We start from the raw sequence: 12,477 nt of genomic DNA, 5'->3' as shown, positions 1-12,477 counted from the left end.
TGTGGGTGGGAAAAGCCACTGCTCTGGGGCCTGTCTGAAAAGTTGATGCTGGGTGTCCAGGTTGGCTGTCTGGAGGAACAAATCACAATCGTGCTCACCAGGTGCACATTCTGACTTTTATTTTGTGAATTCTTGGCATCGAGAATTTCTATCATTCCTGTCAGTTGCTTGGTAGCATAGGAACTTGCATATTAGTGTCAATAAGGGTAATATCAAGCAATAAGCCCTATTGATAGGCATCTCACTGCTCCCTAACAACAATCCGGTCTCAATGCCTGGAACTCTGTTGGAAATGTGATTTCATGCTCCCAATGTTGAGAAAAGCTCCAATGGACTTCTCACTGAATTCTCTCAGATTCCTTGTCACTTCCCAAGTTGCTCAGGGTCCAATAGGATTCTTCCCACAAAAACTAAAAAAAAATTGTGGCAGAAGCTGTTACATATAAAAAGTCTGCTATTGTTCATTTAACATATGAGCCAATTTTAACACACAGCAAGGAACTTCCCCACATTCATGTTAGTTATAAATACTGCAAACCCAGACCCTATCATTCAAACACCAGTAAATAGTTACTCATACATACTTCTTTTACACTGCACCTGTTGGTGCGCCATAGTTTCTCACGCCATTCTGTGCCTGAGAAATACGCGCAGCTCCTTTGAATTTCTATGCTTCTGTCTTTAAGCTTTGCGAATTTAAACATTCATGTTTTGCTTTAAGGCTTGTTTGTTTTTTTTAATTGAGAATGAATTTAGGCAAAGAAATTTGCCATCCTTAGCAGGCTTAGACTACATGTATTCCAGAAATGTAGGTAATCTTAGCCAGCCCTCTAAATGGTCTAGAAAGCCTTTTGATTCAAAGACAGTTTGGATGGACAATCAATGCTAGCTTTGTCAGTGATGCCAACATCCCAAGATAACAAAAATAACAAAAAGAATAACAAAAAGACCAGCTTTCCTACAATTGGGAGTAATTTTGTAATTGTCTAACATAGAAATGAACATTAAGGTACATCTTATTTATGCATTAAAGGTCAATTATTTTCAATGTGTTATAGTGCACAGTTAATTCTTGTTTAGTATGGTTAAAATCTCAGAAAGTTTATTAACTGCTTTTACTTATTTTAACACATATTTAAGGAATATTTATGTGGTGCAGAACATTTGCACATGATTCATACTCTGCCAGGATGACAGCAGTGCTATTGCAAATGAACATTGTGTTATGAAAGGAAAAGTACTATATTGAAACACACTTTTTGTATTCTTTTGTCTTTGTTAAAGCTGCTCAATTTGTAATGCATGTATGCTTTTCTGGTGCACAGTTGTATGAACAAACTGTTTTTTTTCATGGATGTGCCTATTTTTGTACTCATTTTGCACACTGTGTTTGTACAACCATTGGCCATTAAGGTTAGTAAGTTTTCCAACATTGTTTTATTGCCAAATGTCAGAACTGAATGACCTCATATACTGATTCTTCCCTCTTAAATCCCTGGTCTAATTTGGCACTTCACAGAAAGAGTTAATTCAAAACATTGAGCTTTCCTCATGTTGAAGATGTGGAGTGCTGTACTAAAATTTGATTTATCACTTGAATCATAGAATCATAGAATGCCTAGTGTGGAAGAAAGCCATTCGGCCCATCAAGTTCACACCAACCCTCCGAAGAGCAGCCCACCTGGTCCAACCCCCCTACCCTACTCTGTAACCCTGCATTTCCCATGGTCAATCCACCTAACCTGCACATCTTTGGATTTATTATATCACTTCACTGGCTCCCAGGCTGGTTGTACTTTTTACTGCCAGAATGTGCCAGTGTTAATATTTGTGCAAAATGTGTGAGATTATAATCCTTGTCCACTGTTGTTTGATGCTGCAGTTCCTCAACTTCTGGTTCTTCTTCAGTCCTGCATTCATTACTTCTGACACCTGATGTAGGAGGGAAGGTCACGCGCTGGGAAAGTCAGCGTGGACTCTTGTGGTCTGAAAGCAGACCTGACTTCACATTGCACGTAGTTTATGGAATAGATCATATGGTTCTCTGCTGCTTTGCAGTTGTAACCATGAATGGGTTTACTTGAAGACACCAGCTTTCAGAGTCTGGCTCCTTCTTCAGGTGTCAGTGAGAGGTGGCATCAGACACAGAACTTATAAGCAAAAGATCAAAGGGTCATAGAACTGATGCAAATGTGTTGAACAAACCTAAGATGGCTGTTAAATCTTTAATCGGTTAGAAAGGATTAATACGCAAATTCCAGAATTTCTTTCAAGTCACTGCCCCAAGATAACTAATGGTTTTATTAATATATCAGAGGTGACATCTCAGGTCAGACAATGCATTTTAGGTGTGAGGCCTTGTTTAGAATGTGGCTGTGCATCAACATGGAGGCGGATCGGGAGCATGACTCCAAAAGCTTATGTCTTCAAATAAACCTGTTGGACCATAATCTAGTGCAGTGTGATTTTTGACCTTTGTCCACCCCAGTCCAACACCGGCACCTTCATGTACGTGGGTGGGGTGTCCCTGGAAAGGGATCATGAGTTCTGCCCAGCGTGCCTAAAGGGTACGTCAGGGACTACAGTGTACAGTAAATTCAGGAGTTGTTGTGGTTTGTTTTATGATTTGGGTTTCGCTTAGGTTTTACTGTTGCCCTAGGGGTACAATTAATATCAGAGCTGTCCTCATTGGAAAAAAAATGCTAGCTATGAGAATGAGAAACGCAACATCAGCGTTTTTAAATGTACGTTCTGGCTTATCTCGAGAGACAATAAAATATGCTATAATTAAATTGAGGTGGGCTACCTCCGTAATGCTCGAGTGCACTAGCACATGTAGGAAGGTAGCGCTCCACCCTCCAGGACAGAAGGTGGCGCCGCTCTTGGTCTGCCCAGTGGGAGGATCGAACTCGTTGGCGTTGGCTGACTGACTGAAGCAATGTCGCCGAGGTGAAGGTACCGAACTGTAGTCGGAACTGCGTGGCGGGTAGGGGAACTGTATTCCGGGATACCTTATGGAGAAGCCGGCACCGAGAGGAAGAGGGAAGCCTGTGATAATATCCTTTAATATGGGGCAGATTAGCGATGGGGTGTAACATAGGGCCGGGATCCTGGCAACTGAGAAACACAATAGAAACAAGCTGGGGTCCGGCCGGCTCAAAGAGCGGAGGCAGCCCTGGGCCCAGGCGGAATCTTCCTACCAGCGGCCACTCTCCGGCCCAGTTCACTTCTTCCACCACCGCAACCTGTCCACCATCTCTTAACCCTGTACGGTATACAGTGGTTGCTGATCCGTGAAGTTTTTTTAATTCGAGACTCATACTTTGGAGATTTTATTCTGAACACATTGTGTTAGTTGTTGGAAACACTGTACTTCTAGAGTTTGCGGGAAAGGTTCATTTTGTTGCTGAGTTGGTGCTCTGCAATCTGCCCTTTTGTGGTTTTGCCCTGCAGTGCTGATGCACGAGATCATTAGTTTGTGATGAAAACACGTCGTTATCGTTTGTAAACTTGTATATTTATTTCAAAGCTCTGCAGTTTTTGCGAAAGGTTTGTATTAATATAGTGTTGATATATGCATAGGTTAGTTAGGAATCTACATATGGTGTTAGCCGCGCCCCTCCGACCCCATGAATCCGAATGGCTAGCCTCTTGAGAGGATCAAAATGAACGGTGGTGGATCGTTGCACGATGAGGTGCATCAGAGCTGAGCCTCATCCTACCTCCAACTAGTGTCAGTGTTTTTGATGGAATCATAACATAGCAAACGAGAGTAGGATTTCTGTTGTTTCCCTCTTTCAGCTTTTTCATTCATTCACGTTGTGAATGTTGCTGGCCAGGCCAGCATTTATTGTCCATCCCTTTTGCCCACAGAGCAGTTAAAATTCCAACACGTTGCTGTGGCACTGGGGATACGTGTAGGCCAGATCGGGTAGGCGTGCAGTGTCCTTCCTTAATGGACATTAATAACCATATGGGTTTCTCCAACAATCAACAATAGTTTCATGAGCATCATTAGTCTTAATTCCAGATTTTTTTTTATTGAATGTGAGGTCCCCGGAATATTACTTGGGTCTCTGGATTAATGCTCTGGCAAAGATACCACAAGACCATGACCTCCCCTTAAACAGAATTGTTTAAATTATTTATTGTTAGTTCCAGGGTGTTGAAGCCAGTTGTAACTCTAATTACCACGCATCTTGGATTGTCTAACCTAGCATGCACAGGCCTACTGATTTATGTAGTTTAACGTAATCTCACATTGTGATCAATTGTTATGAAAATGAACTTGAATGTGTGATGATAATGTTCTGACATTCTGATGCAAATAACAAATTGGACTATGAATTTATGCATTTGTTTCAGTCAGAATGTTGAAAATCAAAGTTTCCGAAATCATTATTCCAATACTACAATTGTTGCTACATTTAGCACATACAGCAGACCATTAGAAAGAAACAACTGGTTGTGGTTTAACCTGAGAGTCGTCATGCGTCAGACGAGGGAAGAAGTTAAGGGGAGCCCTTCATAGTAACCTCAATTGGTGCAGGAATTGAACGCACGTTTTTGGTGTTAACTGTTTTGCAAACCAGTTATCCAGCCAACTGGGCTAACCAACTTTATTGTTTTTTTTTAAGACCCCTGTAGATTCAGTTTCTCATCAGGCGTAAGCCTTCTTTATGCAACATAATGGGTTAGAAAACCACATCAATAAGCCTTCTAGTTGTACATAATGGTTCTGAAACCTCTCAGGTGTTTCTCTATTTTGACATGGTGGAAGTATAGTGAAAGCCATCCAAACTGATCTCTTGGATCAGAAATGTAAACGACAAAAATAGGGGAAGGAAATTGAAGGAAAGAGTTTTTGGGATATATTCCAGAGTTATTCAAAACTCTAAAGGATACATGTTCAGGGAACTGCATTGTTAATAATTCTGAAGTCATAAATTTGATCATTGGGTTCAGTTTTCACTTTGTAAGAGAATTTAGAACAGTTTACATTTAGGTATGTTATGTATGATTTGATGACTATCTAGAATATGTTGCCTGTGGAAAGTGAAAAATGGCAATAAATTTAGGATGGCAGATATGGAGAAATAGGGTTAAGGACTATGATCATCTATGTAAAAATCGAAAGAACTGCAGATGCTGTAAATCAGAAACAAAAGTAAAACTTCTGGAAATGCTCAGCAGGTCTGGCACATCTCTGAAGAGAAATCAGAGTTAACATTCTGAATCTGGTGGCCCTTACTCAGAACTTTCTGAGGAATGGTCACCGGACCGAAACATTAACTCTGATTTCTCTGAAGAGATGCTGCCAGACCTGCTGAGCTTTTCCAGCAACTCCTATTTTTGTTTCTGATCATCGTGATCTTTTGAGCTTTGGTTCGTTCAGATGGTCTCTAGTTCTCTCTTTCAGACCTTGTTTGTGACAGTTTTTTTCTATTCAATTCTATATGTCATTCGTAAAATGCTATAATCACGGCCAGACGTCTATTCAATTTTTGTTTGTAATTTCCATAACTTGCTTTCATTTTTCTACTTCAGTCAAACCATTTTTGACTAAAATTCACTGCATTTAATACTTGGTAAATCTTGCACCTCTAAGAGTAGCATTAATATTTTGCAAGTAGGGCGAGCATTAGATTTAAGGTATATTTTTTGTAATGTACATCATGCTCTATAAAATACTGTTACTGAGTTAAAATTTTCGAGCTCCCTTCCAATCAGCACTATACATGTTCCGATGAGTGGTCCAAGAAGGCAGCTCACCACCACATCATCAAAGGCTATACGGGATAGGCAATAAATGTGGGCCTAGTCAGTGATGTTTGTATCCCACAAATGTATTATAAAAGGCCGATTGATGATATATTGTGGACCTGTTTATTGGCCTGTACAGATATGGTTACAGTGATGATGCTCTCCCCTCTGAAGTTAGAATGACCCATGTTGAAACCTCACTCCTGGGCAGACTTCATACTCCTATGTTGACAATATTGTGTAATACTGAACAAATCCTGCATTCCGAAGTTTTTTTTGTCTTTCTGGTGTGATGTTAAACGGAAGCTCTGTGTGCCTCTCAGTTGAGCAAAGAAGATCGGCATAATTCAGAAGAAATTGCTGCTGTTGGCCTGAGCATCATTTATCCTCTCACTAGTATCACTAAAAATGGAGTAGTTGGTCATTTGTTTAATTATTGTTTGTGCAATTGAGAGAGAGAAACAGATTTTAAAAGTACAAAAAATAGCTTACTAGTTGGACTTTTATTCCCTTTAGAATATTCAGTGAAGGAGGATATGACATGCTTTTCACTTTATCGCAATATTGTAATTTCAAGAAAAGATTTTTTGGAATTGTACAGGCAATTTTATAATACTCGGTGTTTATCATTATGCTTGTGGACAGTCTAACTGTAAATGATGCTTTGCATCCTTGCCACCAATAACTTATTTCTTATTTCTCAGCTACAAGTGGGGAAATTGTTGTGCTATGGTTGTTATACTTATCGGTACGAGGAAACAACTGGCACAAATTGAAGAAAGCTCAGTGAAAAATATTTAAGATATGTACTTTGAGAAACTAAATTGATAAACAGAAATACATACTTTTTTTTCAGTACGAATTGCAACCAGACTCGTTAAAAATTATTGAATTTGTATTATAAGCAAGTAGTTTTATTTTGGTTAATAAACTTTTGTTTGAAAACAAAATTCACAGCATTGCTATTAGTAAGTTTAATATTGAGTTCATTAGTACAGTGAAGGACTTGCTAATATTTAATTGTGAATCTTTTCTGGGACATACTTTTGAGCTTTGCTGTCATTACAGAATGAAGGGAAATATCGTTATTTTAAAATCAAGATAGTTACTGATGCATTTTGCAAATGTTCTGTAAACTGCTTGCATCTAGATTATACATACCCAGTTAGTGAAACCATTAATAGATTTGTGGAACAAAAAAGGTGAAATCCTGAGTTTTTAATTCAGGTTGAGGTGATGAAAATGTTTTAGTCAAGATTGTAAAAGACAAATAAATTATAGTGGATAAAATTGAGTGACCTTTCTTAGTTATCCTGTGGAATAATGCGTGATGCATTTGATGCTGTCATACTCCTTACATTACCTTGAACAATAAAATGATAAATATATTTTACTGGATGAAAAATCAGCTGTGTCCTGTACTTTAAAATTTAAAATTGATTCTAACTGACTTTAGACATCAGTTTAAATTTATTAACATTGGAATTTGTCTATTTATAACAAAAAAAATGTAATCACATGCAGTGCTTTTATTTTAGTTTATGTTCAGATCTTCAGTTCAAAAGTGGATCCAAATTTAAAAAATAGCCTCAATTTTTGCCTTTATTTAAATTTGTTTCATTGACTGTTTTTATTGGAATTTTACTTGTCACTTTGCTGAATTTTGATTGATATTACCCTTGTTTTGTCACTGTTTTGCACTTACGAAATTTAAGCGAGTGGAAGGGAATTTTCAGTGCAGGACCAATGAAGGCTCTAACCAAATTGCTGTATCCCTTGATTCAATTGGTATCTTTAGTTTCCTGACTTTTCTTTCTCTGCTGCATCCAGCTTCAAATCTAATTTGTACATCTCTGTTTTCTTAAAGGGAAAATTTGGACATAGATATTCCCAATGACCAGCAATAATCAGTACTTTGATTACATGTTTACTTTTATCCTCCTTGATCTGAAATATATGGTTCCTTAATAACTTGAAAAGCTGTCAATGGTTCTGAGCTGAAAGATGGGCTGAAAGTACCCAGAGTTTTGTATCTTATTGAAAACAAAGGTGAATACGAGTAAGTATGTGCATGTTTTTATTTGGCTTTGTTTGCTGTGATTTATTCAAGTTGAGCTACTGTTCAAACAATGTCATAATTTTACCTCTTGTTCAGATATGACTGTTTAAATGCACATACATGTGAATCTTTTCAATACGTTTGTGTGATCCAGGCTTAGAAGGGAATCCCTTTCACTGACCAAACAATCCTTTGTGTAAGAAACTTGTTAACGAGAGACGGGGTATAAGTGAACACTATTTCCATATACTTGTTCAAATAGACTGGAGTCTACTTGTTTTGACATTGCCAAGATGTCTGTGAGGTGCTATGCAAGTGAATGTCCTTGCTTGCAGTAAACACACACCAATTTAAGAAAAGGTGTTAAAGTTGTGGCATTGCCTATCCCCAGAGTACTAGGCATGTTTGGTCAATGGATAAATTGCTGAATTGTTAGACGAGAATCAAGTTATGTGGGTGTAGGGTGCAGTAGTGTACCTCATGAGCTGAACCTATTCATCATTATTGAATAATGGATCAGACAACAGAGACAGTTATGACCTCTGACCGCTCTTACTTGCATCATCAAGTTCAAGTTTTCTGAGGTGTGTACTTCTAGAAATTCAACTTCTGTTAATTTGCTGCCTCCAAGCAATTTTATTCCCGATGCTGAACCCTACTATGGGCTGACTGCAAGTTTGTTCTGCCCCACACCCTCCATAACTCTTCCATCACCTAACCAGTCTCCACCAAACTTGTTGCAATGTTCAGAATACATTTTGACAAGTTTTTGTTTTCCTACAGACGCCTCTGCCAATTATGTTGTAATCGGAAACTGACGGCAACTTCTGCTTTTATCCTTTTTTAATAAAAACAAAAATGATGCAAAGTATTAGGCAAATTAGAATATAGCCACTTCTGATTGTTAGAAGTAGCAGAATTCTCTACTGCCATTCTTTTACCTTGTCATTAATAGATGATAATAGATTTTGGATTATTGCAAGTTAATTCACTGAAGTTTATTATAGGTTTGGTGAAGAGAAAGAGGATTAGCCAGTGTTGTTAGTTGTGGGACTTGTTATTTAGAGGATCATAGATTTCAAATTATCTCTATTTATATTTTTAAACAGGTACTATATTTGATTAAACTCCAGTGAGGTTTTTGATTTCAGGGTATATTTCCTCTTAGATTTGAACATTGCATATAATCAATTAATGTTATTTTTATCTAGGGGCAAAAATCTATCCCTGACCAATCTAACCTGTATGTAATTTCAGTTCCATGCCAAAGTGGATAATGTTTAAGTCTCAAGTCCACAAGTGGTCTAGCCACTCAGTTGTATGAAACAAATGCCAGTATCATGATAAGGTGACAAACTGCCACCAGCTTCATAACCATGGGCGAGAAGTAAAGGTCAGACCTGATAGCAGTGCTCAAATCCAAGACGGAATTAAATGTAATCTTGTATTGAACTGGTCCTGGCCACATCCTTTCTTGCAAGTAAAACAATCCATTCATACAAAATATAACAGCTTGAATGACTAGCGTTCCACACTGCATACTGTCTTTTACTGTCTCTAATAAATTTGTTACTGTTTATCTTTTAAATGATGAAAAGGTAATTGTAGTCAATTGCAATATTACGTGCATCATTTGTCGGTTGCAAACTATTCCAATGACTTGTGTTAATATTGTCTGACTACTTGGACTACAGTTGTTCTATGGACTGAAAATGCCACTCTTCCTGCTGACTGCATCAGACTCTTGCGTTATGTGCTGAATGCAGATAAGGAGGAAGACAAGATTGCTTTCTGTATAATAGTGAAAATATGTTTCATTTATTGAATTCCATTAACAATAAATTATACAGCAACTTCCAAGAAACAAAGTGTTCCAAACTTTGGATACAAGAGTTCTTACAGATATTGAGATATTAGTAGAGAAGTTAAGGGAGGTGACCAAAGTAAACTTAAATAATTAAATTTTGAGGAATTTGGGAGGAGGGGAGAGAGATATGGTGATGAGATCTAAAAGGAAAGTTCTGGAATGCAAAGATTTTTGCATCTGAAGAATCTTAGACAGCTGCAAAAAAACTCCACTTCAAATGAGACATGAAAGGATGCGTACGTGGGGTTGGGAAACCCATTCCTGATAGTGATCGGGAGGTGGTGGCATAATGATAATGTCACTGGGCTAGTAATCCAGAGACCCAGATTTATGGGTTCACGTCCTATCATGGTATGCTTTGCCCAACTTCAAAGTTACATAATATTGGGAAAGGTGATGAAGCGATTTCTCATTTTAAATACGAGTTATGTGCAGTTGGTAATGTTCTTGTGTTCTGTTGATAAGATCTGATATGATGTTAGGATAGATATGGGAGAACACAGGAACAGTGGTAGGCTATTCAGAACTTTGGGCTTGTTCTACCATTCAGTAAAATCATGTCTTATTTGTACTTCAGCTTTATTTGCGTGCTTTTGTTCTGTGTCCTTAGTTTTGTTGGGCAAGGAAATCAGTGTTAATCATAATCTTCAAAATCTCAATTGACCCAGCATCCATAGTTTTTAAGAGAGAGCAAGTTCAAAATTCCATTATACACACTGTCCTGGCCTCTCCTACCAGAGAGAGTAGCATATTCCAAGCATATCGAGTCAAGTTATCATTTTAAGCATCTCATCTAAACTCCAAGGAATACAATACATGTATGTGAAACTTGTTCTTTAAATTAAATTCTTTAAACTCTGGTGTCTATCTACATTTAACCCTTCCCAGACCATTAGAACTTTTTATGCCCAGAACTGAACATACAAACCAGGTGGGGTCTCATGAAGACTAAATACAACTAAATACAACAAATACATCATTTCTGCACTTCTGACTTAGTGTTTCCCATTCTGAATACGAGTCTAATAGGAATACCATGTCACTGAACTAATAGCCCAGAGGTCTGGACAAATGATCCAGATACATGATCCTATCACAGTAGCTGGGAATTCAATTAATTAAGTAAATTCTGGAATAAGAGGCTAGATTCAGTAATGTTGACCATGATTGCTGGGTTTTCTTAGAAATCTATTTGTTCACTGATGTTCTTTAAGAAAGGAACTTTGTCATCTTTGTTAAGTAATAAAACCAGATGGCCCATTCAGCAACAACCTGGATATAGAATATGAAAAAGGTATTCCATGGACGTTTGATCCTTATAGTTCCAAGAACTCCTGGAGACTTGTACCAAAAATGGAATTAGAGCAAAAGACTGGTACTATCATACAGAATCATACCAGCTTCACCAGCTGGTCCAGCCCACTGAAGGTGTTGGTGCAGTCATACAGTCAGTGGTATAGTGGCCCTGACATTTAGCTCACAAGTCATGACTCCAGAGCCCAATTGCTTTCATGGCATCAGGCCAAACATGGGTAAGGAAGCCGCCTCCTTATTACAACCTGGTATCCTTCCTTAGCTGATGAATTAATACTTCTCTATATTGAATACCTTAGAAGGAACATATAACAAGGGCACAGAATAAACTTTGGATAAGGACTTCAAGCTCATCACCAAGAGTGGCTGAATAGCATCACTGACTGCATATGTAAATGTGCAGTTCCGCCACATTCTGTCATGAATGGTGGTGAACAATTAAACAACTAATGGAAAGCAGCGATGCAACAAAATTTTAAAATCCTTGTTGGCATCTATAAGGAAGCAAGTGCAAAAGACTGAAACATTTGCAACAAGTTCCTACTAGAAATGTGGAGATTATCTGTTACTGCCTCCTGCTGAGCTCCCACAATCACAGAAGCTAGTAGTCAAGTCATTTTGATTCCATCCATGGAATATCAAGAAACAGTTGAGAGTTCTGGATACATGAAAGGCAAATGGGCCCTGACAACAGTGCTGAAGACCTGTGCTACAGAACTATCTGCACTGTAACCAAGCTATTTCAATACAATTACAATAGCACCTACTGAAGAAGTGGAAGGTTTTTCCAGGTATTCCCTGTCTTCACAAGGCCAGACAAATAAAATCCATTCAATTTGGAAACTGTCAGTCTATCTCAATTGTCAGCAAGATTTAAGGTGCCATTGATAACACTACTCAGTATTTGCTCATTAATCTTCATCAGTTTGTTCTTGCAGCCTTCGCAGAAATATGGATAAAAAAGCCGATTTCCAGAAGGAAGATCGAAGTGACTGCCCTTTACATCAAGGCAGCATTTGACTGACGGGGCCATCAAGGGGCCCATGTAAAATTTAGTTCACTGGAAAGAAAACTATTCCTTGGTTGCCATCATTCCTGACTCAAAGAGGAATGGAGGACAATTACCTGTGCACCAAGACCTCACTGAAGGAATTCCTCCAGGGCAGTGTCCTCAGTCCAACAATTCTCACCTACTTTGTGGTTAGAAGTGAGAATGCTCACCAGTGAATACAATTTTTTCTGCTTCCTCTTGTGATGAGAGTATGCTGGCTAGGCCAGAATTATTGTCCATCCATAATTACAATTGAGCAGGTGTCAATGAGTTGCTTTCTGATTAAAGTCTAGAATAAGAGGTTAGATTCAGTGATGTTGACCACAATTGTTGGGCTATCTTAGAAATCTATTTATTTGCTTGTGTTCTTATGTACTGACTATGAGCTTGTGGCAAGTTCAGCTGACTTTCGTGTATCTACTT

The 12,477-nt window shown here is 38.3% G+C and overlaps 1 protein-coding gene across 1 annotated transcript in view; it reads left to right on the top strand.

Moving 5' to 3' along the window:
• Positions 1-2,848: 2,848 nt before the first annotated feature.
• ocrl (OCRL inositol polyphosphate-5-phosphatase) overlaps positions 2,849-12,477 on the top strand; it is a 74,345-nt gene continuing 64,716 nt past the window's right edge. The window contains exons 1-2 of the mRNA XM_048605475.1: positions 2,849-3,056; positions 7,743-7,822. Of these exons, the coding sequence (XP_048461432.1) occupies positions 3,015-3,056; positions 7,743-7,822 (122 nt within the window). The 5' untranslated portion in view covers positions 2,849-3,014. The remainder of the gene's footprint in view (positions 3,057-7,742; positions 7,823-12,477) is intronic.

Source organism: Rhincodon typus, chromosome 14 (genome assembly GCF_021869965.1).
Source record: "Rhincodon typus isolate 14 chromosome 14, sRhiTyp1.1, whole genome shotgun sequence".
NCBI lineage: Eukaryota > Metazoa > Chordata > Chondrichthyes > Orectolobiformes > Rhincodontidae > Rhincodon > Rhincodon typus.
This window is presented reverse-complemented; position numbering and strand designations above follow the sequence as displayed.